This window comes from Conger conger, chromosome 1, assembly GCF_963514075.1.
Source record: "Conger conger chromosome 1, fConCon1.1, whole genome shotgun sequence".
Lineage (NCBI taxonomy): Eukaryota > Metazoa > Chordata > Actinopteri > Anguilliformes > Congridae > Conger > Conger conger.
This window is the reverse complement of record NC_083760.1, coordinates 95,476,993-95,504,312: the sequence shown is the minus strand read 5'-3', so window position 1 is coordinate 95,504,312 and position 27,320 is coordinate 95,476,993. Positions and strand designations below refer to the sequence as shown.

The window sequence follows — 27,320 nt, the reverse complement described above, 5'->3', positions numbered from 1 at the left end:
AGCTCAGGAGGCAAGAGTGGCTCAATCCCCCGCCCTGGGTGTGTCAAAGTGCCCCTGAATCCCCCGCCCTGGGTGTGTCAAAGTGCCCCTGAATCCCCCGCCCTGGGTGTGTCAAAGTGCCCCTGAATCCCCGCCCTGGGTGTGTCAAAGTGCCCCTGAATCCCCGCCCTGGGTGTGTCAAAGTGCCCCTGAATCCCCCGCCCTGGGTGTGTCAAAGTGCCCCTGAATCCCCCGCCCTGGGTGTGTCAAAGTGCCCCTGAGCAAGACACCTAACCCCCAGCTGGGCGAGCTGGCCGGTGCCGTGCATGGCAGCCTTTTGTCGAATGGGTGAATAAGAGGCATTGATTGTAAAGCACTTTGGATGAAAGTGCTACATAAATGCCGTCTGTTTTGACGGTCGGTGGGTTCAGCTGAATATCCATGAATTACTCCTCGGGCGGATTCCACAAAGCAGGATAAGCAAGTTTTGCAAACCTTATGCAATATTGCAGTGTTGCTTTACATTAAGACTCAGTCATATATTGTTGGACAGTTTGTGTTGCTGTGCTCATCTCTAGAAAATGCAATAGCTTATTGATTATTACCAAACCTTAGCTGCACTTTGCCCTACTGCCTAAAAATAAGAAGGAGGACAATGAATACAATGACCGTTTACACACCTCGTGAAGGGATCTGGGTTGACCTACTACTTGACGTGGGTTGTCCTCATCGTCTGGACCTGGCTGTCAGAAGTGCTCTGCATATTAACTATGGCTCTTAAAAAAGCCGCTGAAGTATATTTCTGTATCTCTGACTCAGAGGGTTTACCGTCACACAGCATAAAGCAGAACTGAGAGCAGTGCAGCTAAAGCTGAAAGATGCACGGAACGTAAGCAAGTAAAACTTTATTTTTTTAAGTGCAAATACTATGGATAACAAATAATACATACAAATCGAAATGCACTCAAACAAAAACATGTAGGCAAACAGAATATATAATTAGACATTTAACAGTTAAAAAGGTTTTAAACCTTAGACCTTAAATCGCCAACTGCTTGCAATACGTTAGAGCAGGGGTCCTCTCTCCTGGTCCTGGAGAGCCGCAGGGTGTGCTGGGGTCCTCACTCCTGGTCCTGGAGAGCTGCAGGGTGTGCTAATGTCCTCACTCTTGGTCCTGGAGAGCCGCAGGGTGTGCTGGGGTCCTCACTCCTGGTCCTGGAGAGCTGCAGGGTGTGCTAATGTCCTCACTCTTGGTCCTGGAGAGCCGCAGGGTGTGCTGGGGTCCTCTCTCCTGGTCCTGGAGAGCCACAGGGTGTGCTGGGGTCCTCACTCCTGGTCCTGGAGAGCCACAGGGTGTGCTGGGGTCCTCACTCCTGGTCCTGGAGAGCCACAGGGTGTGCTGGGGTCCTCACTCCTGGTCCTGGAGAGCTGCAGGGTGTGCTGGGGTCCTCACTCTTGGTCCTGGAGAGCCGCAGGGTGTGCTGAATATGTTTTTGTTATCGCCTTAATATCAGCAACCAATTCAGACCGAATAAACCAGAGGTGCGTTGAAGACAGCGAACGTTCACAGCGAACTATCTTTGCAGCAAACAGTTACTGTTGAACGATTTTAAATGAACATTCCATTTAGTTCGCCACCAACACATTTTGAATACGAATGGATACGACGTAGATTCAACAATGCCAGCTAGCTGATTTGTGGCCTATCTGTGATAAATTTTTTAAGGTAAGCACAAATATTACATTAATGAAAGTGTATTATAACAGCAAAATAATAACTTTTCTTCTCTCCGTGTCTTCCCCGTCGGCAGTGCACTACCTTTTCACACTGTCAGCTGATGTTTGCGATCTGCATCGCACATCAGGTACCTAAGTAAGTAAGTAAGTGCCTTAACTGATAAATTACATGCTGTGAAACAACAAACACCCTGTGGCTCTCCAGGACCAGGAGTGAGGACCCCAGCACACCCTGCGGCTCTCCAGGACCAGGAGTGAGGACCACAGCACACCCTGTGGCTCTCCTGGACCCAGAGTGAGGACCCCAGCACACCCTGCGGCTCTCCTGGACCCAGAGTGAGGACCCCAGCACACCCTGTGGCTCTCCAGGACCAGGAGTGAGGACCCCAGCACACCCTGTGGCTCTCCTGGACCCAGAGTGAGGACCCCAGCACACCCTGCGGCTCTCCAGGACCAGGAATGAGGACCCCAGCACACCCTGCGGCTCTCCAGGACCAGGAGTGAGGACCCCAGCACACCCTGTGGCTCTCCAGGACCAGGAGTGAGGACCCCAGCACACCCTGTGGCTCTCCAGGACCAGGAGTGAGGGCCCCAGCACACCCTGTGGCTCTCCAGGACCAGGAGTGAGGGCCGCTGGGTTAGGGCTTGCAGCCCTGCCTTGCTCTGTGTGCGCTGTGGAATTCACACCTTTGATCAGCTTCCTGATAAAACCTGTGGGTCCTGTTGCAGCTGCCTGGGAATCACATTGTGTACAATGATCGCATTATTTGTGCTACTGTTGCTGAAATAGATTCAGTTTCATCAAACGTTAATAATGTGAATCAAACATGTCACAGAACGAACAGGCGGCATTAAAGGTGTGCGTTACATAACTATTATTTGGCTTTTATCCAAAGCGACTTACAGTTGATTTTTATTTACATTACAAGCATTTGGCAAACCCTCTGATCTAGATCCGATGATTAAGCAGGGGGCAGTCCTCCCTGGAGCAATGTGGGGTTAAGGGCCTTGCTCACAAGCCCAAAGCTGCACTGATCTTATTGTGGCTACACTGGGGCTTGAAACACCAACCTTCTGGGTCCCTGTCAAGCAACTTAGCCACTAGCCTACAGGCTAAGTTTGTCTTCAGTTTGGACATTCCTATGGATGGTGACTCTAATATCTACTGACAGTGTATCAGTTTGCACATGCTCAGGCTTGTACTGAAGTCAGTGAACGTGTCTGTCAAGTGTACAAGCTCTGGTTCAGTTGTTTCGTTTATTGATTTAGCAGGAACTGTGCACAGCCTGTAAGCTGAGATATGACTCGCTTTCAAAGGCAATTCCTGGGTGAGCAAGGCATGAAGTAATACTGTTTTTTATATTGTATGGGCACAACTCTCCAAACAGCAGAACTTACATACAGAACAGTGATGGAACTTCCTGTGTTTGTGCAAAATGCCCAAGAATACAAAGAACGTTGAATGCAAACAAGGCAAAACAACAGCACTTCTCTTCACTACAACATTAGATAAATACTTCATCATTTCTGCACAGGAAACGCAAGTACATTTTACAAATGTTAGCAATTTTTACCAAATAAAGTAATTACTGAACACTCGACACATTACTGAACACTGCCCTCTCAGTCTAATACTGAACACTGCACTCTCAGTCTATTACTGAACACTGCCCTCTCAGTCTATTACTGAACACTGCACTCTCCACACATTACTGAACACTGCATGCTCAGTCAATTACTAAACACTGCACTGAGTCTGAACACTGCACTCTGTCTAATACTGAACACTGCACACTCAACACATTACTGAACATTGCACTCTCAGTCTAATACTGAACACTGCCCTCTCAGTCTAATACTGAACACTGCACTCTCAGTCTAATACTGGACACTGCACACTCAACACATTACTGAACACTATACTCTCAGTCTATTACTGAACACTGCCCTCTCAGTCTAATACTGACCACTGCACTCTCAGTCTATTACTGAACACTGCACACTCAGTCTATTACTGAACACTGCACTCTCCACAGGACTGAACACTGCACTCTCCACACATCACTGAACACTGCGTTCTCAGTCTGTTACTGAACACTGAATGCTCAGTACATTCTTTCTAGTCGATCAGCGCAGAGCTTGTCATTGATATCACATCAGAAGTTTTCCCTCAGAATGCAAAGAGGAAAATATCTCCTGCAGCATTCATGATAAAGCAGACCATAGTTTCAACTAAAGTTAGCAATCGAGAAAAACTGTTAAATGACCTTTAAAACACAACTTTTTGCATGCGACTATTTCTTTGTCAGTCCTGTAGGAGAGACGTTGTAATGCTGGCCTTTGTGTGAATAATGTGGATGGAAATATAGCGGATTATTTCTGCAAAATTCCCTATCAGAGCGCAAACGTTACGCATTGCGGTGTAACACTGACACCTTGCGATCAATTAGTGAAAACGTCAGCATGAATAAACCAGCGAATTTGTAAAATGTGTCATTGAGACGTTTCTGTAGTTTGTCGAAGCGCATGAACAACCGTTTAGCGTGTCTATTCAGAATGATAAGTTCTGCATGTCGGCAGGTTTCTCTCGAGTGCAATGTCACATTACTGCGAGCAGACTGCAGTCAGAAAGCATAGTACAGTAGCACAACGAAAGGGAAATCGCTATGATACCATGACGCCCTGTAAACGTCTGCGTAAAAATAGCCTATTCTAAAAACGTGGTAAGAGAGAGAGGGAGGCATTACTTTTCGTTTACACTTCCTGCTCCTCAAAATATCTACCACTGCGCGGAATGATTCGTGGCATTAGTTCGAAAATACTTTTACTGCTTATATTAAAAGACAACATCACATTTCTACAAATACGTTTCATGCAAATGTAGCATAAAATGGCGAATACTCCCGCTTCACTCCCGCAAGCAAAATGTGACGAAATACTACGAAGAAGTACTACTTTATTAATGCTGTTGTGTGGCGGATTCATATTTGTTTACATGACTGTAGTTATGCGGCAGAACGCAAAATAACCAGCAGAGGGATGTTGCTCATCACTTAAATTACCCAGAGCTGTTACTACATTAGATATATCCTAAAGTGAAACAACGTAGCTGCTCTGTTAAAACACATAATTTCCTGGCTTCTGTAACTGTAACGTCTGTAATCTAGAACTCTCTTCCCTGCATGTTCTTCAGAAGGTAGGTATGTTGGCCAATTGTTTTTGCAAGCTGATTGTATGTTCTCAAAAATGTGTGTCTTTAACCTCTGCGCACGGCCTCAAAATTGATACTTTAGAACTGACGCTATCAAGTTTCTGTTATGCGAATTAAGTTATTTTAGAGTGAGGAAAGGTCAATGTGCCACACGTTCAGGCGCCTCTGTGGGGTGGGCACAGGTGTCAACGCTATAGTCCTCAGTGCACGACTTTCTGCTATGGAACCAAAAGTGCCGCGCTTTGAAATGTGAAGTGCATATACATATGTGTGTGCATGTTCTGAACACGCACGCGGTCGTGGTCCTGTCCAACAGAGTCGCGATCGAAGCGAAGCGACAGTGCTGTCAGTATATCGCTAGATTTCTCGCATGAGGGGCCAGGCTTTCCGCAGCAGGTTTCAGCGGGACCAGCTGAATATTGTCGTTCTGAAACTTTGAACTTTGTGTCAATATAGGGAAGATCTAATAACTATCGCATTACCCTTTGCTAATCATCAAAAGTTTCGACTTGGCCGTTTCTTCGCCTGTAACACGAAATTGAAGATTGCCAGATATCAGAACACTATGTGTCTGTGAAACTATGACGTTGTTTTGACGTTGAAGTGTTGAATAACGTAGGTGCGCGTTAAAACAGGAGCGAGTCTGTGCTACTGTATGCGAAACAGTGTGTGCAATGTCAGTACAGCATTGGCAGTTCCTACTGACCCTAAAACACAATTTAACTAGACTACTATTGTTTACCTTCCATATCACCCAACTTTTCACGTTGCTTCATACGGTGCTCTCCGTAACGTTTGGGACAAAGGCCCATTATGTCTTTGCTACAATTTTGGATATGGAATCACACGGTTAAAGTGCACATTCTTAGATTTTATTAAAGAGTATTTTTTTTCAATAATTGTTTTCACCATGTTAAAATGACAGCGGTGTTTATACAGTTCCCCCATTTCAGGGCACCAAAATGTTTGGTGGACATGGCTTCATAGGTGTTTAGATGTGTTTAATTGCTTGCCAAAACTGTTTGGAACATACAAAACTCTAAGAAGAGATTCTTAAGAGTCATTTTTAACTAATTTTGTGTAGAATTTAAAGGAGTAACATGGTGGTTGGTCACACTTTCAATGTTTTTTTATGCAATTTGCACAAGAGGGCATTGAAGAAACACGATGAAAGTATTAAATATGTCCGTTGTTTAGGTTTAGGAGAAGTAAGCGTTTGAAAAGGATTGAAAATGTATTTTCAACCGGTTGAGAATATTCTCCTCGTATGCGTCGTAGCTATGCCTATAACTCGTGACCCATAGTTTGCGCTGCTGGCCTTCAGACAAGACAATGCAAATATTTGACTAATGTTAGGTTCACTTAAATTAGAGGGCCATTTAAGGACTATTATACCATTTCTACTTATATTCTTTTAGCTAGCTAGCCAGCTAGCTAGCTAGTTTGCTTTCATAAGGTGATATACAACTTTGTTGTACGTCGCTCTGGATAAGAGCGTCTGCCAAATGCCAATAATGTAATGTAATGTAATGATATTATGGATATCCTTAGCTAGCTAGTTTGCTAGTTGTGCTCGTTATATCTTAACTTGGCTAACGGTAGCTAATTAATGGGTAAATCAGCGTCCTTATCTTTGGTTTATCGATACTAGCTAGCTTGTGAAAATTCAGTCTCCCAAGATGAGCGCGTATCCTGGAGGTATCTGGTAACAAACAGAGTGGAAAGTCATAGCTAATTGACAGTTATCATTTCCAATATATATTTAAATGATTTAATAATGACAAAAAAGCACCATTTTTTTATTGTTGCCTAAAGACAGCTGGCAAATGTCACATTCAACCCCCATGTTACTCTTTTAAACACATCCAGGGACTCAGGGACTCGTGTGTAAGCCGTTCGTTTGACTGCACTTAACGGCTGCGACTGGGCAACTGTCATTTTTGAAACTTTTAAATTTTCATTGGACAATATACACTCACTGAGCACTTTATTAGGAACACCCGTACAACTACTTATTCGTGCGGTTGTCTAATCAGCCAGTCATGTGGCAGCAATGCAATGCATACAATCATGTAGATACAGGTCAGGAGATCCAGTTAATGTTCACATCAACCATCAGCCTGGGGACTTTGACAGTGGAAAGGTTATTGGTGCCAGACAGGGTGGTTTGAGTATCTCAAAAACTGCTGAGCTCCTGGGATTTTCATGCAGAACTGACTCTAGAGTTTGCAGAGAATGGTGTGAAAAACATCTAGTGAGCAACAGTTCAGCAGGTAAAAATGCCTTGTTAATGAGAGAGGTCAGAGGAGAAGGGCCAGAATGTGGTCGAATGTGTTAAAAGAGTAACATGGTGGTTGAATGTGACACTTGCCAGTTGTCTTTAGGCAACAATAAAACAAGTATGGAGGAGAGAAGGAACTGCCCAAGATCCAAAGCATACCACCTCATCTGTGAAACACGGTGGTGGGGCTGTTATGGCCACTGAAGGTACTGGTTCATGTATCTTCATTGATGATATAACTGCTGATGGTAGTAGTGAATAGACGCATCCTGTTTGCTCAAGTTCAAGGGAACGCCTCAGAACTCATTGGCCAGAAGTTCATTCTACAGCAAGACAATGATCCCAAACTGATATAGCAAGAAATTAGTTTTTTTTGGAGTACAGAGATAAATAAATAAATGATTGGTCTTTGTCCCAAACATTATGGAGGGAACTTTATTTTGAAGAAATGTGGTGTTTTTCAGCCAGTATACAGTAAAATGTTCAGTATTAAATCAACTCTCACGGATAACATTTGGCCCCAATCTGGCCATAGTTGTTGTGAAACACGGCTACATGATTAGAGACACAGGCTACAGGATTAGAGACACAGGCTGTAGGGTTAGAATCATAGGCTGTAGGATTAGAAACAGAGGCTGTAGGATTAGAAATGCAGGCTACAGGATTAGAAACACAGGCTGTAGGATTATAGACACAGGCTACAGGATTAGAGACACCGGCTGTAGGATTAGAGATACAGGCTGAAGGATTAGAGACACAGGCTGCAGGATTATAGACACAGGCTACAGGATTATAGACACAGACTGCAGGATTCTGAAGCTGATGATATTCTAATGTGAAGCTGATGGTGTTCTGGTGTGATGTTAAATGCCACAGATGTGTAAATCCAGTTAGAACAAGCCAGCTACAGGAACTATTACCAATATTCCAACCAGATATACTATGACACTTGTTTAAGTTGATCTAATATTGATGTAATATAATAACCATTGGTCATGAAGTAGACACGTTCTATAGTAAAGATTTGCTGGGCCATAGCCATATGTGAATAAAAGCCAAACCAGCATGAACAGCCAAACAGCTGAAATTACATTGTGAAATAAAGTTCTGTTGAAACTGTAAAGATGGGGCAAGTGCACGTTATGTAGTGTGGTCTAACGGTTTTTCTGCACACCTTCTATCTCATCACCATTGCCAGTATTGTGACCTCACCTTTCTGCTGTGGTTGGTAATATAATATAACAGCTGACAAGTTACCCAGCTTGAAATGACGGTGCTCATAGAGTAATAACAGTGATCGTATCAGTGCCAGTTGTCTGTTATCTGTTGAATGGTTGGGTTTTTATGTTGTGCCATCACTCCGAACAAAGAAAAAGATACCACCAATCACCGGTTTGCAGGAAGTGATGTCACAGAGGCCATACTCAACAAATAGGCCAAACAAGGTGCTCAGCTTCCTGTGGGCAATATCCAGCTCCAGTGAATTAATATTAACCGTTTGAATATTGAGTGTGTCATGGATTCAGGCTGATGTAGCCATCAGATTAAACAAGACTGTCTCATATGTGTGGCTCTAAGCGTTGTGTGAGTGTTTATGTGTGTGCGTGTGTGTGTGTGTGTTAATATGCGTGTGTTTATGTCTGTGCATGTTCATGTGTGTGTGTTTGTGTGTGTGTGTGTGCGTGTGTGTTCATATGCGTGTGTTTATGTCTGTGTGTGTTCATGTGCATGTGTGTCTGTGTGTGTCTGTGTGTGTGTGTGTGTCTGTGCATGTGTTCATGTGTGTGTGTGTGTGTGTGTGTGTGTGTGTGTGTGTTCGTTCAGCACACACCCTCACTGAGGAAACATACATACATACTAATGCATAGTGCCAATCCATAGCATGTTTTATTGTTTTATACTGGATATGATATTGCGATATAAACACTGTTAAAAACATAATTGTAACAACTGTATTTTTGTATAACATAAACGACGAGTGGAAGCTACTTGAAAAGAAAAGGATGACAAAATAGTTTGTGGTCAAATTCAGGAAGCCTCATGGCACAGAGAGCGGGGACTGTGTTTCCGGGACCATCAACCATCACTGCCGAAACAAACTACTGAACACACTCCCAGCTCTACTGAACACACTACTGAACACACTGCTAGCCCTACTGAACACACTACTGAACACACTGCTAGCCCTACTGAACACACTACTGAACACACTGCTAGCCCTACTGAACACACTACTGAACACACTCCCAGCTCTACTGAACACACTACTGAACACACTCCCAGCTCTACTGAACACACCCCCAGTGCTACTCCTAATAACCCCACTAATATTATATTAGCACTGTCAATTCAACAGACACTGAGAACATCACAGCTAATAGTTATGTTAGCGCTGTCAATTCAATAATCTCTCTCTCTCTCTCTCTCTCTCTCTCTCTCTCTCTCTCTCTCTCTCATTAACACTTAGCATGCATACACAGACATACTCTCATACAGATACACACACACATGCAGGCATTAACAGGCAGATGGAGGACTGTGTCTTACTGAACTATCTGAAGTGAATAAAGTGAGATGGTGATGATGGTGTTTGCGGATGGTGTTTTCACTGGTGAATCTGTTGCAGTATCAGGTATCAGGTCATTTATGTGTGTGGTTTTTGTGTCTGGGTTGTGTCTGACAGTGTTGTGTTCTGTGTGGCAGGACAGCAAAATGAATACTCCATCATGAAGCAGGGGAATCAGGCACACACACCTGGATGAACAGCTCCGCCACGCCCCCCATGCCGCGCCCCCACTACATCTGACCATGCCAAAGACAATCTCAGTAACAGTGTTCAGTGTGTCACTGTCACAATCTCTGAACTGTTAGTGTCTACCATAGGCGTCCCTCTCATTCTTTTCTCCCAGGTAATTAGTGCGACGGACTTCCCTCCTGTCTCCCAGGTAAAGGGAGGGTGGAAAACCATCAGTTCTGGACCCTGGTGTACTGTTTGGTACCTGTATGACAGGAGATCCGCTCTGTCAGCACGTCCAGGTGTTCAGTATGACGGAGCAGTCCTTCTACCAAGCCCCGCCCAGCGCGGGATGCCTGGACGGAGGCTACTTTCCACAGCATGACCCCGCGGCACTGTGCCACGGCTATCTCTCCACCGGGGGCGCCACTGAGCTGCCGTCCCCTCCCTTCCCCCCCCAGTCCCCCGGCCTCTCGGCCCCTGAAAGCCCCTGTGCCGGACCGGGCCCCGCCCGACCCGGGGGCCCCTGGCTCCAGATGGCCCCGCTCTGGGGCTCCAGGCCTGCAGGGGGCGCTGTGGAGCAGGGTAAGGGCTGCCCTGGGGAGGGGTACCAGCTCCCTACCCCACCCCATGGACCCCCCCAGGGTAACAGTGCCCAGCAGAGGCTGGACTCCTTCACCAACGCTTTTGCCAATCACAGCCTCCGCACACTCCGGGGCTCCGCCCCCAGCCTGGGCATGCCCCTCCCCTTCTGCCTCACCAGGCCCACCGATGTTGTCCTGCAGCAGCTCCTATCCCACAAACCCCAGCAAGCAGTGATTCAGCCAATGGGGAGCCAGCAGACACGCCCAGCTGAGTGCCAGCCAATGAGCAGCTGTAGCCAGAGACCTGGCTTTGGTGTGTCGTCTCAGCATGGGTACCTGCTGCAGGAGCAATACCGCCCCCTACAGGAGCAGCAAGACATGAACTACCTCCTGTACTCCTGCCCAACCACTAACCCTGGCCCTCAAACCTCAAACCCCTCTCACCTGACAACAAACCCCACCCTCCAACACTCAAACCCCACCCAAACGCACACCGTCTCCACCCACACATTCGCTAACTCTGCCCACCAAAACTCCCACCTGTCTCCGACCTTCTCCCCCCCCTACAGTCAGGGGTGTAACATCCACCTGTACTCTCAACCTGAGCCAGTGCCTTCAATCCCTCAGACCCCCTGTTACTACCAGAGCCACCACCAAAACCAGAACCAGAACCACCTGCTGGACCCAAACCAGAGCCACCTCCTGGACCAGAACCAAAACCAGAACCAGAATCTGCACCCGCACCGGGCCCACAGCCTGCCTCCCCAGCAGAGCGGTTTCCGCTCCCAGATGCTGGACGAGCCCCCGCCCCTCCACTGCGACCCATACTGCTCCGACTCCTGCTGCCCCGCCCTGCTAAGCCCCGCCCATCTCAGCCCTTTGGACCCCAGCCCCGCCCCCTCCCAGCCACAGCCCCTGCTGCCCGCTGCCACTCACAGTCCGCGCCAGCGGAGGTCAGAGGTGAAGTTCCACGCCCCTGCTCCACCCCCGTGCTGCTCACCCGGCGCCCCTCAGTGGAGACAGGTACCAACTACAGCCTCACCTGCCACCGTCTTTACTGTGTGTTTACCTGTGTGTTTACTGTGTGTTTACCTGTGTGTTACCTGTGTGTTTACTGTGTGTTTACCTGTGTGTTTACTGTGTGTTTACTGTGTGTTTACCTGTGTGTTTACTGTGTGTTTACTGTGTGTTTACCTATGTGTTACCTGTGTGTTTACTGTGTGTTTACCTGTGTGTTTACTGTGTGTTTACCTGTGTGTTTACCTGTGTGTTTACTGTGTGTTTACTGTGTGTTTACCTGACGTGTGTTCAACATATCCAGACTGTTCACCACCAGTGTTAGCTAACTTTAGCTAATACTTTGAAAAGATCATTTTAGTGTGCGCTGAACTAAAATCACATTACATAACATTACATTACATTACATTATTGGCATTTGGCAGATGCTCTTATCCAGAGTGATGTACAGTTGATTAGACTAAGCAGGAGACAGTCGGATCTTATTGTTCTCTGAATGTTATTGTATTCTCTGAAACGGATTCAGAAATACCTGAGCTTGATAAAAGGTATAAAGCTGTGTGTCTGTAGGTATAAAAGGTATACAAGCTGTATGTCTGTAGGTATAAAAGATATAAAAGCTCTGTGTCTGTAGGTATAAAAGGTATAAAGCTGTGTGTCTGTAGGTATAAAAGGTATAAAGCTGTGTGTCTGTAGGTATAAAGCGGTGTGTCTATAGGTATAAAAGGTATAAAAGCTGTGTGTCTGTAGGTATAAAAGGTATAAAGCTGTGTGTCTATAGGTATAAAATGTATAAAGCTGTGTGTCTGTAGGTATAAAAGCTGTGTGTCTGTAGATATAAAAGGTATAAAAGCTGTGTGCCTGTGGGTATAAAAGGTATAAAGCTGTGTGTCTGTAGGTATAAAAGCTGTGTGTCTGTAGGTATAAAAGGTGTGTGTCTGTAGGTATAAAAGGTATAAAAGCTGTGTGTCTGTAGGTATAAAAGGTATAAAGCTGTGTGTCTGTAGGTATAAAAGCTGTGTGTCTGTAGGTATAAAAGGTATAAAGCTGTGTGTCTGTAGGTATAAAAGCTGTGTGTCTGTAGGTATAAAAGGTATAAAGCTGTGTGTCTGTAGGTATAAAAGGTATAAAAGCTGTGTGTCTGTAGGTATAAAAGGTATAAAGCTGTGTGTCTGTAGGTATAAAAGGTATAAAAGCTGTGTAACACACTCTCCTCCTGCTCTATAAGATGTGCTCATCAGTCCAGGACCAGTCATTGTGTCAGGATGAGAGGTACGATCATCATACTGTTTTATAATAATAAAAATACTTTTATTTATTTATGTTGTTTCTAGATGTGTGTATATTGTGTGTGTTTATCGTCTGTTTAGTATGTAAAATGTGTGCTTGAGTATGAGTATATGGTGTAGTGTGTCTATCAGATGTGTATAGTGTGTGTATGTTCATAGTGTATAGTGTATGTGTATAGCGTGTCTAATATGTATAGTGTGTGTATAATGTGTCATGAATGTGTATAGTGTGTGTAATGTGTGTAGTGTGTATAGTGTATATAGTGTATAATATGTATACTGTGTACATAGTGTGTATAGTATGTATGCTGTGTTTAATGTGTATAGTGCATCGTGAATGTCTATAGTGTGTGTAGTGTGCATAGTGTGTATAGTGTGTATAATGTGTATCATGTATATAGTGCGTATAGTGTGTATAATGTGTATAGTATGTATAGTATATAGTGTGTATAGTATGTATAGTGTATAGTGTGTATATGTGTATGTGGTTTGCTGTTAAGTTTTATGTAGTTGAAAGAGTGTCGGGATTTCCACCCGTCTGTTTATTGCGAGCCAAGGCAGCCGCTTTCATTCATTCATTGAATGTGCGCTGTGCTGTAAATACATGGAAACCTTATTGCGTACTGGTAGCTTGAGAGCAACATGTTGGAGACCCATGGTGTAGGACAACGACTTTTCATTGGCAACAGTATTAAACCAAATTAGAATATATTAAAATATTAAGAAGAGCTCTTTTATTTCATTGAGTTAAATCGAAACAATGTCTTCTAGTGCTCATGGACTGATAGCCCTACTGGTAGGCAATATTACCCCGGCTTGTATTTGGGGGCCGGCCTTTATTTGTCCGAATCGACCACGCCCCCGGCTATTATCCGAGGCCCGGCTTCAAATAGAATCCCGGACACAATTTGAGGATTTACTGTAGTGTGTATAGTGTGAATAATGTGTGTTGTTCACAGTGTGCTGGTGAAGCTGATGGGGAATGATTCCTCCAGGCTGCTGTGCTCCATATGTCAGAAGGAGTTCAAGAGTCTGCCGGCTCTCAATGGTCATATGCGCTCCCATGGGGGAGGGGTCCCGCCCAAAATGGTGAGGGGGGGGCTTTACTCTACATTTTTACATTTTAGTCATTTGGCAGACGCTTTTAATCCAAAGCGACTTACAAGTGCATAGGTTCTACCACAAGTCAAAGCATCAAATCCAGAACTAGGAAAATACACCTGGACTGCTGTTCTAAACATATAGTCGTCATCATAAGTGCAATTTTTTTTTTTTTTTTTTTTTTGGGGAGGGGGGGGTTAGACAGGGATAGGGGTATCAGAAGGGGGGGGGCGGGGTAAATCAGGAGGGAGGACTAAGGTACAGTTTGAAGAGGTGTGTTTTGAGTCTGCGTCGAAATAGGGGGAGGGATTCTGCTGTCCTGACAGCGGTAGGCAAGTCATTCCACCACTGAGGAACCAGAACGGAAAACAGGCGTGAACGTGCAGCTCGACCGCCAGGTGCCCGTAGAGAGGGAACCGTAAGGCGACCAGAGCTGGCAGACCGGAGTGGTCTAGCTGGGGAGTAGGGAGTGATCAGGGATTGTATGTAATGTGGGGCAGTCCCCTTAGCAGCCTGAAATGCCAACACTAGGGCCTTGAATCGGATGCGTGCGGCAATAGGAAGCCAGTGGAGGCCAATGAGAAGCGGATGTGGTTGTTCCCAAAATATCTGTACTTTGCATACACTTGTTTCTGAACAGATCCTGCTTTACACTTCTCCCTCTGCGAACAACCGTGGCTGATTGTGATGTCACGTTGGCTGATTGTGATGTCACGTTGGCTGATTGTGATGTCACATTGGCTGATTGTGATGTCACGTTGGCTGATTGTGATGTCACGTTGGCTGATTGTGATGTCACGTTGGCTGATTGTGATGTCACGTTGGCTGATTGTGATGATGGGACATTATCTGAGTGTCACGGTGTGTCTGTTCTCTCAGCCCTTAAAAATGGGGTGGGGCTCAGGGGCGGGGCCAGACAGGCGGAGCCGGTCCAACTCAGAGCCGCTGATCAGCACCTCCCCGAACGGCGCTGTGCTGTTCCAGAGCCTGCTGCGCTCCCGCCCCCTGCTGGGAGGGGTTCAGTCCTACACCCCGCCCCCCATGCTGTGTCCCTCCCGCGAGGGCTCTGGGCTCTTCAACATCATCTGCCCCGGAGCCTCACCCGCCAGGACACCTCCCCCTCTCTTCCCCCCTCGAGTGCTGCTCAACAGGACCGGTGAGTGCCCCTCTTCACCTGTTACACTGGAAACTAGCCCAAACTCCTAGCAACCAACTCTCACCCTAATATCTCATAACCTCATAATCCAAATCTTAATCCTAACCCTCGTTCTCTACCTGTTACACCAGCAACTCCATACACCGGTCGGATACACCTGCAACTAACCGTTATATTTTAACGGATATGTATGAATTTCAGTGTATGTCACGCAGTTGCTGCAGTATTCAGGTGTAAGGTAGTGTGTGTTTGTGTGTTTAACAGGCAGCCTGGACAGCGCCGTTAAACGGGAGATTACGAGTTCAGGAGAGAAGCTGGTGCAGATCAAACCGTAAGCCACATCTCTTGCACTAACCTCTGCTACTCTGTAAAGCCTCTTTGTAACAGTCTTCTGCCACCAGCTGGAGCGGGGAGATGTGGAATGTGGGGTTAATCCACATAGTGTCGGGGACCTGGAGTAGGTTAATCCTCTTCAGCACTTTGACGGCCTGAGAGAGTCAAATGATCTTCGGCGTTCCTGAATGGCTAGACAACACAAATCCCCCACTGCAGGACTTGAGAACGCACGGCATTAAGAATGAAAAGTTGGCCCAGTGTGTCCACTAGCTTGAGGGCTACGAACTCTCTGTTTCCAATGTCATGATTATATGCAGCTGGAGTGAGGTAATAGGAGAAGAAGGTACAAGAATGCAGCTTGTTTGTCACTGGACTGCTGGGACAGGACAGCGCCAACGTCCACATCCGGGGCATCCACCTCAATGATGAAGGGGAGGGCAGGATCAGGGATCTCCAGGGCAGGGGCAGAGGTGCCGCTGCAGGTCAATGAAAACCTTCTCAGCCTTCTGGAGCTTCTGAAAGCGTCCAGCACCAATGGAACTGGGGGGAATGGGCTTTAGTGAGAGCAGTCAGAGGTGAGGTAATAGTCCTGAAGTTCTGGATGACCCTTCAATAGAAATGAGCGAAGCCCAGAAAGGGCCAGAGCTAAGCTGGGTGTCAGCCAGTTTTTGACAGCTTGTGTCTTGGCCGGGATCCATCCGGGTGCTACCTTAGAGATTACTTTATCGCAAAGCATTTAGCAGACGCTCTTATCCAGAGCGACATACAACGAAGTGCAGATCGAGCACAGGGACGAGTGGGAAGAGGACCTGAGAGGACAGTACGGTTCCCAGTCCTAGCGTGACCATACAGATACAATCAGAACCCTTGAAGAATACATCAACTTACAAACTAGCATCCTGAGGTTGGCAACTAGAATACCCCGAGTACAGAGATGAAGATGAAGAAGAGGGCAGGCACCAGGCAGCAGATCGATAGCACACTGGTATAGCCAATGAAAAGGAAGAGACGGGGCCTACTTTTTACTGAATACTTCTTTAGGATCTGTCATCTGAGAAGGAAGATCTTGGGATGAGTAGGACAAAGAGAAGGTCTGGAGAGGCAGGGAAAAGCTCCCTGACTTGAGCAGATAGTCCAAAGGTCTTTCAATGGTAAATGGTAAATGTTAAGATATCTCTCATTCTGTGGTTTCATTCTTGCTGGAAGAGTCCAGAGGTCCTTAAGATATCTCTCTTTCTTGCTGGGAGAGTCCAGAGGTCATGAAGATATCTCTCATTCTGTGGTCTCATACTTGCTGGGAGAGTCCGGTTTCCCTTAACTGAATGGGCCCCTCCTAGGCATGATTTGGCAGGTGGTGACAAACCAGATGCAGCTCTGGACACAGGAAGAGAGGGAAAAACAGAACAAAGTTATCTTCATATGGAAACAAATATCCACTCGGATGGACATGTCAATGAGGTCGTCTCCCGTGACTCTGTGGATGCCAGGTCTGTGATTTCTTCTGAAACATTTCCATGGCGACCATGGGAGGAAGCAGCAAGACCAAGAGCATTCCTGACAGACAGTGTAGCCAGTGTAGGCTCACTTATCCCACGGTAACTCACCTGTGGCTTAGCTGTCTCACTGTGGCTCACCTGTCTTGCTGTTGCAGGCGGATCAACATCGGGCCCCAGTTCCAGGCTGTGGTTCCGGAGGTCCAGAGACCGACCCACACGGACAGGGATGCCCATAAGGCCCATCCGCTCTGGTCTCCCTGGGGGGCCCAGGAAATCCCAGCCAATCAGAGAGGTACCCCCACCCCCTTCACTGCCCTGCCCCCTCAGTATGCACAGTTGTTTCACTGTTGCACAGCAATCTCCCCCCAGTCTCCCCCCAAATCTCCCCCAAATCTCCCCCCAAATCTCCCCTAAATCTCCCCCCAATCTCCCCCCAAATCTCCCCCAAAACTCCCCCCAAATCTCCCCCAAACCCCCCCCAATCTCCCCCCAAATCTCCCCCAAATCTCCCCCCCAGTCTCCCCCCAAATCTCCCCCCCAGTCTCCCCCAAATCTCCCCCAGTCTCCACCACTCACTCCCTCCATCCCTCTCTCTCCCCCACTCACTCCCTCCATCCCTCTCTCTCCCTGCCTCTCTCCCTCTCCCTCTCTCTTTCTCTTCCCCTTTCTCCCTCTGTCTCTCTCCCTCTCCCTCTCTCTCTCTTCCTCTCTCTCTCTCTGTCTCTCTCTCTCTTCCTCTCTCTCTCTCTCCCTCTCTCTCTCTCTCTCTCTCTCTCTCTCCCTCTCTCTCTCTCTCTCTCTCTCTCTCTCTCAGTGGATGCGTTGTTGAACATGGCGTGCTCCAGTATTCTGCCTGGAGGAGGGACTAACATGGAGTTTGCGCTCCACTGCCTGTTCCAGTGCCAAGGGGACTTCATGGTGAGAAACAGACACTTCACTCTCAGGCTGAATACAGGTGTGGTGAGGTGTAAAGTCACCTGGATGCAGGTGTGGTGAGGTGTAAAGTCACCTGGGTGCAGGTGTGGTGAGGTGTAAAGTCACCTGGCTGCAGGTGTGATGAGGTGTAAAGTCACCTGGGTGCAGGTGTGATGAGGAGTGAGCTCATCTGGGTACAGGTGTGATGAGGACTGAACTGTAATCTCTTTTCTCCTCAGGCCACACTAGACAGGCTGCTGATGCAGAAGCCATTGAGACACCGTCTTAAGCCCCTGGCAGATTACCACTATGCAGGTGTGTGAGGCTCATCTTACCTGGACCTGGTCCTAATTTAGATTGCCCAGGGGTATGTCATGGAGCCCCCTGCAGGGCACAATCAGGGTTTGTGGGGCTAATCCGGGCAGCAGCCCGAATCCCTGCCCTTCAGTGAGAACCCTGCAGATTCTATCCTTTAATTTGTATTTATTGCTTATGAATTTGGGTGGATCCTGGAATGTTGCTAGCTTGAGTGTCTAGTATTACATTTGGCCAGGTATTTCCCAAGGTGTTATGCAAAGTATTATTATTATTATTATTATTATTATTATTATTATTGTTATTATTCAGACCATCTATGCTTGTCATTCGTAAAATGGTAAAACAGTAAAATGGAGCATACATGAATTACGCAAAAGGAGTCCAGTCCACTTAAAGCAAATTTTACCTGGTTTGTGTGTGTGTGTTTGTGTTTGCATTTGTCTGCATGCAGGTTCTGATAACTGGACTCTTGCAGAGAAGAAACAGCTGAACAGAGCCTTTATCCTGCACCATAAGGACTTCTTCCTCATACAGAAAATGGTACCTTATGTTTCACTAAAGGAAGTGCTGTTATTTGGCATGAACTGTGCCAGTCCTTTATCTGATTGATACATCTGATACATCATCTCACATACTCCACACACACTCCTGTCCTCACACACTCCTGTCCTCACACACTCCTGTCCACACACACTCCTGTCCGCACACACTCCACACACACTCCTGTCCACACACACTGTGCACACTCTCGACACACAGACAGATGCAGCGCAGTCAGAAGGGACTCCAGGCCAGGCTGTCCTTGCATGTGAAGGCTGAGTGACTCTATGTACACAGGGATGCCCACTGACTGAGTGTCAGTGACTCTGTGTACACAGGGATGCCCACTGACTGAGTGTCAGTGACTCTGTGTACACAGGGATGCCCACTGGTTGAGTGTCAGTGACTCTGTGCACACAGGCATGCCCACTGACTGAGTGTCAGTGACTCTGTGTACACAGGCATGCCCACTGACTGAGTGTCAGTGACTCTGTGTACACAGGGATGCCCACTGGTTGAGTGTCAGTGACTCTATGTACACAGGCATGCCCACTGACTGAGTGTCAGTGACTCTGTGCACACAGGGATGCCCACTGACTGAGTGTCAGTGACTCTGTGTACACAGGGATGCCCACTGACTGAGTCTCAGTGAATCTGTGCACACAGGGATGCCCACTGGTTGAGTGTCAGTGACTCTGTGCACACAGGGATGCCCACTGACTGAGTCTCAGTGACTCTGTGTACACAGGCATGCCCACTGTTTGAGTTTAATCTACAAAGCTCTCCTTGGGCTGGTTCCCACTTGCTTGTACGCATGTCTCTCCAGAAGCCGTGGCCTGGAGCCTGCGTTCTCTAGATGCTTTGCAGTTGTCTGTTCTGCGTGTTTGCGCTGAGCTGGGCGCAACAGCTTTCAGGTTCTCTGTCCCAGCTGCTAGGAACAGCCAACAGAAACACTTCATTTCTCGCGGTGAACGTGTTTCAGTTCTAATGGACACAGAATGTAGCAGTATTAAACATTGTCTTTGTGTCTAAACCTAAATAAATGTTTATTTTCCATATGTAACCTTCATGTTTATTTGCTTCATGCTGCTTCTCTTGTAAAAGAGGTTGTTCATCTCAGTGAGACTTTACCTGCTTAAATAAAGGTTAATAAAAGGTCTCACTGACTGGACAAGCTTCACCGAAAGGTCTTGTAAAGAGGAAATGTGCTGTTCTACTGTACTCTACAGAAATGAGTCAGCTCTGAGCACACAGGCAACGTATGATGTCACGGAGAAAATAAATGGCTGTGTCACTGAACAAACAAAACACAAAAAACATCCATGTATGGTCTTAAAAACGGCTGTGCTGGGAAATGTGACTCTACATTTGAATCACTGTCAAGTACACGAGAGGCCATTTGAATAGGTAATCATTTCTGACCTAGAATTCATTTCTGAATTTTTGGATTTTTAAAATAAAATTAGGACAGCATGAGAGGTTGGCTTAAATCCAAATTTCTTAATTGTTGACTGTCAAAAGCCCAGATGTACAGATTTGCAGTCCATAAGTATTTGTACAGTGGTACAATTTGTGTGTTACAGGTGAAGACAAAGACTGTATCTGAGTGTGGAGTATTACTGATGGTGTATGTGTGTGTGTGTGTGTGTGTGTTACAGGTGAAGACTAAGACTGTATCTCAGTGTGTGGAGTATTACTGACGGTGTGTGTGTGTGTGTGTGTGTGTGTTACAGGTGAAGACTAAGACTGTATCTCAGTGTGTGGAGTATTACTGACGGTGTATGTGTGTGTGTGTGTGTGTGTGTGTGTGTTACAGGTGAAGACTAAGACTGTATCTCAGTGTGTGGAGTATTACTGACGGTGTGTATGTGTGTGTGTGTGTTACAGGTGAAGACTAAGACTGTATCTCAGTGTGTGGAGTATTACTGACGGTGTATGTGTGTGTGTGTGTTACAGGTGAAGACTAAGACTGTATCTCAGTGTGTGGAGTATTACTGACGGTGTGTGTGTGTGTGTGTGTGTGTGTGTGTTACAGGTGAAGACTAAGACTGTATCTCAGTGTGTGGAGTATTACTGACGGTGTATGTGTGTGTGTGTGTGTGTTACAGGTGAAGACTAAGACTGTATCTCAGTGTGTGGAGTATTACTGACGGTGTGTATGTGTGTGTGTGTTACAGGTGAAGACTAAGACTGTATCTCAGTGTGTGGAGTATTACTGACGGTGTATGTGTGTGTGTGTGTGTTACAGGTGAAGACTAAGACTGTATCTCAGTGTGTGGAGTATTACTGACGGTGTATGTGTGTGTGTGTGTGTGTGTGTGTTACAGGTGAAGACTAAGACTGTATCTCAGTGTGTGGAGTATTATTACACCTGGAAGAAGCGGCTCCGTTTGGGGAAGAGACAGCCGGCTCGCCCAGTCAGTCTGGGGTCTGAGAGAGGGCCACACACCCCCAAATCACAGGTGAGACTATGACGTGTATGTGTGTGTGTGTGTGTGTGTGTGTGAATGTAAGTGTGTGTGCATGTATGTGGGTGTATGTGTGTGCATTGTGATCCAGAGCTTAATTAGTCTTTGAAACTCTACACCCAGACAGAACTCTGCATTCTGCTACCTTCTCAGAGTCTGTACTGGGCCCTAACCCTAACCCCCCCCCAAACAGCTCACACGTAGAGCAATTAGCTGGCACTGGTGTTTTAGTGACACTGCATTTTCACACCCCAGTCGGTCTGTAAATACTACATCTCTCCAGACCCAGGCCCTGTCTCTCATATGAGGCAGTCTGCTTCTCTTGTGGGTGTATGTGTGTGTGTGTGTGCATGTAAGTGTGTGTGATTGTATGTGGGTGTATGTGTGTGTATGTGCGTGTATGTGTGTGTGTGAGTGCATGTGCTTCTGTGTGTGTGTGTGTGTGTGTGTGTGTACATGTGTGTGTGTGCATGTGTGTGTGTGTGTGTGTATGTGCGTGTATGTGTGTGTGTGTGAGTGCATGTGCTTCTGTGTGTGTGTGTGTGTGCATGTGTATGTGTGTGTGTGTGTGTGTGTGTGTGTGTGTGTGTGTGCGTGTATGTGTGTGTGTGAGTGCATGTGCTTCTGTGTGTGTGTGTGCATGTGTATGTGTGTGTGTGTGTGTGTGTATGTGGGCGTATGTGTGTGTGTACATGTGTGTGTGTGCATGTGTATGTGTGTGTGAGAGAGAGCGAGAGAGAGAAAGAGAGAAAGATAAAGAGATGTATCTGTTCCTTCCTGGGTGCGCAGGAGGAGGAGCAGGGTGGTGTTAAACAGGAAGTGAAGGCCCACTGGTCACCCGACTTGGATTGCCCAGCAGCCAATCAGATTGGAGACTTTGGCTGTGACCTTCTGGCCCGCGCCGCTGTGAGTATTCCACCCATGAAGACCCACGTTACCCGAGAGCCCACTTCCTGCCAGTTACCGTGGAAACACCCACAGTCCCCGGCCCCTTCCTGTCAGTGAGATCTCCCTTCTCGGTCGTCCGTCTCCGACCCGACACGCCGTGACTCAGCGCCTCTGCAAATGTCATGGCTTTCCCACCCTGCAGCCGCAGCGGGGTGCCGCCGCGGCAACCAGCATTTCTACCTTTTCAGACACTTTACGAGCCTTCATTCTCCAGAGCGTGTTGAGCTTTGTGTCTTTTCAGTCTTTTTCTAACATGGCAGCAATTACTATAACACCCCCCCCTCCACACCCCACACCTAATCATTTGATATAGAATATATAAATGTATATCGATATAGAATAATTTATTGATTTACAAATACATTAATGATTTATACATCATAATATTCATACAAATCATAAGATAAACTTATAATTAGTTAACCATTAACAAATACATTAACTTTTTTAATTCCAGCATGAATTAGCATTAATGAATGTAGTTGTTAACATGAATGAATGATGTAAAAAACCTAAACAAAGCTGAACAGCTTAACAGTAGTTAGTGAGTTGACAACTACATGAATTTCTGTAACCTTATCGTAAAGTGTTACCAACGTCACTAGAAGTGGAGTTTGCATGACTTTTCAGTTGCGCAACATTGCCGCAATGACTATGTTATGAAGTATAAATAGGAATAAAGCATTCCTTCACTGGTTGAAAGTGAAAGTGCGATATTTTTGTGAAAATACATTTCTATTGCAACATGACTTCTGAATGTGCTCCTCTGCAGAACTCCACTACCCAGCATGCACTGCACAGCCCGGCTTCGATCCGCAGCAGGCCTGGCTCCGCCCCCAGGCCCACATTGGAGAGGATCCTCCCCAGCCCCTCCCTCCAGCCGGCCCTTGACTCCGCCCCCCTGCCTGCCTTAGGCTCCGCCTCCCCCAGCAGCGCAGACCCCGCCCACATCTTCCCCTGCAAGGAGTGCGGGAAGTGAGTCACCCCGTAACCGTCGTCATGGAAACGCTTTCTGCGTATCGCCCCCCCCAAATAAACTGCACATATTAATCTGCACAGCAGGCCTGGCCTATTAGCTCAGTTGCTAGCTGGCTAACCAGAACCAGGGTCAGTGTTAGTGTTCGTGTTAGAGTAAGGATTCTGGTTATGTTAGGTTTAGGGATAGTGTTTCGGGTTAGGTTTAGGGATAGTGTTTGGGTTAGGTTTAGGGATAATGTTAGGGGATTAGTGTTATGATAAGGTTTAGGGGCAGTGTTATGGTCTGGGTCAGGGTTTGGGTTAGGTGGTGCTCTACCACCTTGAGTACAGCAGTTTCCATCTTCCATCTCACACACTGACATCATATTTCAAACTTTATCCGGCAGCAGAACATGCTTTTCTACCAGTTTGGTAGGCTAAAATTATATTATTTCATAAATGTTGCAATAATGACGAGGATTTAAATGTTCGACTATAAAGTAGGCATACAAACACATTTACAGTTAAAAGCATTGTGATCCAGGGCTTAATTAGTCTTTAAAACTCTACACCCAGACAGAACTCTGCATTTTGCTACCTTCTCAGAGTCTGTACTGGGCCCTAACCCTAACCCCCCCAAACAGCTCACACATTGCACAATTAGCTGGCACCGGTGTTTTAGTGACACTGCATTTTCACACCCCAGTCGGTCTGTAAATACTACATCTCTCCAGACCCGGGCCCTGTCTCTCGTATGAGGCAGTCTGCTTCTCTTGTCCTCAGAGTCGCGTAATTGCTAGCAGCGCTAACAGGAGGGCTTCTGCACAGAAAGGATGTGGTCAGTTCTCGTTCCGAGTTGCGATAACGGCCACAGCGTTTGAAGACGCGGCTCGCAGCCGAAACCCAAAAGCCGTCCCTCAGCCCCAGAGAGAACACGAGGGCCCGAAACAGGAAGTGTCTGACGCACGGAGCAGGAAGTGCCGCGACGGGCCAGCGTTTCGATGTGCTAGCGTTTCAGGGCTATAAAAAGACTGTTGCTGTAAATACCTTATTAAAATGAGTCATGGGCATGTGTTTGAAAACCACTGCACATAACAGCTTTCAATATTTTAAAAATACCTTCATTTAGCATATTTAAAAGGTCTGGTTCACTGCATGCTGGCAGAGTGTGTATGTGTGTGTGTGTGTGGCAGAGATCTGCACTGAAAACTGGAAGCTTATGCCGGGTGTCTGAAGACATAAGATCTGTCATGGACAGAGCCCTGTGGCATGTGTTGCGTACTGCTGTGTCAGAAGGGTTTGTGATAGTAATCTGTTATTCACAGGACTGTGCAAAAGTATTAGACATCCAAGATTTTAAATATATACATTTGGTCTTAGCTGTTTCTTTTTTTTACACTGGGTGCACAGTATTGATTGACCGTGTTACATTGGTGTACTGGATGCAGTGTTTATTGGTGGTGTAAAATTGTGGACGTACTGGATGCGCAGTGTTGATTGACAGTGTTGATTGGGGGTAAAGTTCTGCCTGTAGTGTAGATTGACAGTGTTGATTGGGGGTAAAGTTCTGCCTGTAGTGTAGATTGACAGTGTTGATTGGGGGTAAAGTTCTGCCTGTAGTGTAGATTGACAGTGCTGATTGGGGGTAAAGTTCTGCCTGTAGTGTAGATTGACAGTGTTGATTGGGGGTAAAGTTCTGCCTGTAGTGTAGATTGACAGTGTTGATTGGGGGTAAAGCTCTGCTTGTAGTGTTGATTGACAGTGCTGAATTGGGGCTGTACTAATGGAAGCTGGGTGTTGAAACCCGTCTCTTCAGGGTGTTTCTGAAGATCAAGAGCAGAAACGCACACATGAAGACGCACCGTCAGCAGGACGACCCCCAGGACTGGCTCCTCCAACCTGTCAATCATCCCGCCACACCCACCCCTCTGCCCCGACCCGCCAATCACCATGGCCGGATCCAGTCCCTCTGCGTCCACAGGGAGGAGGAGGAGGAGGAAGAGGACCCCTTCCTCCCAGTGCATGCCCTACTTCAGATGGAGGCAGGACCCTTTATTTCAGTGGAGGAGCTGTGATTGGTGGCTTATTCTGCAGGAGGAGCTGTGATTGGTGGCTTATTCTGCAGGAGGAGCTGTGATTGGTGGCTTATTCTGCAGGAGGAGCTGTGATTGGTGGCTTGTCCTGCAGGAGCAGCTGTGATTGGTAGCTTATCCTGCAGGAGCAGCTGTGATTGGTGGCTTATCCTGCAGGAGCAGCTGTGATTGGTTGAGCTCACAGGAGTTTCATTATCAGAGGCTTATAAGGCGTTATCCTTCTCCACAAGCCCCAGAGGAAAAAAAAGCTTTTTAAAATTTTTTATATTTTATATATTTTCTACATAATACAAGTGTCCTGGATGACAAAAATATGTTGCAGTGAAAATATGTATATGTATGTTTAATTGAATGTCCCATATGGTAAGATAAATACTGTATCAAGCTCAGGGATTCCACAATGTAATGTCCGCGTTTGAGGACGCAGGATCTCAGGAGGGTAGAATAGTCCATAATATATACATTTACACATACATACATACATCAGTGATTAAATGGGCACGTTGTGTTTAATGGTGTAAAAGACAGAGGCAGTGTTGGAGACACGGCCACTTCTGAGGCTGAGAACAGACCATAATAGTTCTGATGCTGTACGATGCAGGTTTAGGCACGGATCAGGGAGTCGGATGAGTGTTTCATACTGGAATTCAGCAGATATCTTCATCTCTCAACTTTTTCAGGAACACGCAAGATAGTCCCAAAAATATTCCCACTTTTATTGTTGTAAATGTTTTTGTATTGTACTGTATATATTTTTTGGTGTCACGGTGTGTGTGTGTGTAGGTGTTTGTGTATATCATTTTAGTTTGTTTATTTTTAACTGTAAAGAAATAATTATGAAAATGCAATCGAATGTGGTCCTGCTCAGGAATCCATGTGTGTACTGTTCTGCACACACACACACACACACACACAGACACACACACACACACACACACACAGACGCACACACAGACACACACACGCACACACACAGAGACACACACACACAGACACACACACGGAGACACACACCCGCACACACACACACGGAGACACACACCCACACACACACACAGACACACACGCACACACGCACAGACACACACACCCACGCACACAGACACACACACACAGACACACACACGCGCACACACACACAGAGACACACACGCACACACACACACGGAGACACACACACGCATACACACAAACAGACACACACGCGCACACACACACACAGACACATACACGCACACTCACACACAGGGACACACGCACACACACACAGACACGCACACACACACACACTTGCACACACACACAGAGACACACACACACACACACAGACACACACACACACAGACACACACAAGCACACACACACACACACAGAGACACACACGCACAGACACACACGCACACACACAGACTCACACACGCACAGACACACACGCACACACACACACACACACGCACACACACTCTGGGTGTTTGCTTGTTTCTCAGGATGTCACACCGTGCTGTATTTATGTCTCTACTTTACCTGCTGGAGGTTACTTGTACTGGTCAATGTGTATAAACTTGAGATAATATGGGAAATGGAAGTTGCACTTTTGTTTGCTTTGTGAAAAGAATATTCAGTAAAATTGTAACTTGGATCAGAGTGTGCTTCAGCCGTGTATAAGAGATAATCTCTGCTCTGTGGTATCGAGGTGTCATGTCCTGCTGAATCAGGGATTAACGTGATGGGATCATTTGCCGGACAACATACAGGAGAAAGGATTCACTAAACTGTGCCTGATGTAATACCCAGTTCTGTCTCCATTCCACTGATTCATTTCACAGGGACTGTGCTGCCCCCTGGTGGTCACACTGGGTCAGTGTTAAACTGAACTTAGACGGAAAGAGACCATTTTTAAATATGTGCTGCACTTGCAGTTTGTCACCGAACCCCAGTGAAACCTGCTGCAGTGTCCGAACGTCTCCTCACATCCATGGCAATCAGTCAGGCACTCCTCTCTTCTCTACAGGGATTGGCTGCGATACAGTGGGTGGACTGTAATGTAATGGAAGATTTATTTTATGGCATCAGGTGCCGTAAAATGTCTCTTTTTTATTCCTCAATCAACCATAAGAATGCGGATGATGTTTTGGATTAATAAACATTTCTAAGATTTG

General features: G+C 46.5%; 1 protein-coding gene across 2 annotated transcripts; it reads left to right on the top strand.

The window, feature by feature from the left end:
* The first annotated feature begins 4,735 nt into the window (after positions 1-4,735).
* LOC133136327 (transcriptional-regulating factor 1) lies at positions 4,736-27,320 on the top strand. 2 transcript variants are annotated; one of them, XM_061253705.1, is made up of 14 exons: positions 4,736-4,912; positions 9,912-11,549; positions 12,772-12,815; positions 13,792-13,921; positions 14,813-15,089; positions 15,354-15,420; positions 17,077-17,213; positions 17,736-17,839; positions 18,076-18,151; positions 18,606-18,694; positions 21,022-21,156; positions 21,952-22,068; positions 22,883-23,085; positions 24,884-27,320. In XM_061253705.1, the coding sequence occupies exons 2-14, from the start codon at positions 10,212-10,214 to the stop codon at positions 25,140-25,142; spliced, it is 2,976 nt and encodes a 991-aa protein (XP_061109689.1). In that variant the 5' UTR covers positions 4,736-4,912; positions 9,912-10,211; the 3' UTR covers positions 25,143-27,320. The 2 variants fall into 2 exon arrangements, with proteins under 2 accessions (XP_061109689.1, XP_061109700.1); XM_061253716.1 differs by having other exon boundaries at positions 4,736-4,916.

Coding starts and splice junctions, on each gene's coding strand:
- LOC133136327 (XM_061253705.1), top strand. CDS start 10,212: ATGACAGGAGATCCGCTCTGTCAGCACGTCCAGGTGTTCAGTATGACG. Junction 15,421..17,076: donor AAGCTGGTGCAGATCAAACC/GTAAGCCACATC, acceptor TTGCTGTTGCAG/GCGGATCAACATCGGGCCCC. Junction 18,152..18,605: donor GGCAGATTACCACTATGCAG/GTGTGTGAGGCT, acceptor GTCTGCATGCAG/GTTCTGATAACTGGACTCTT.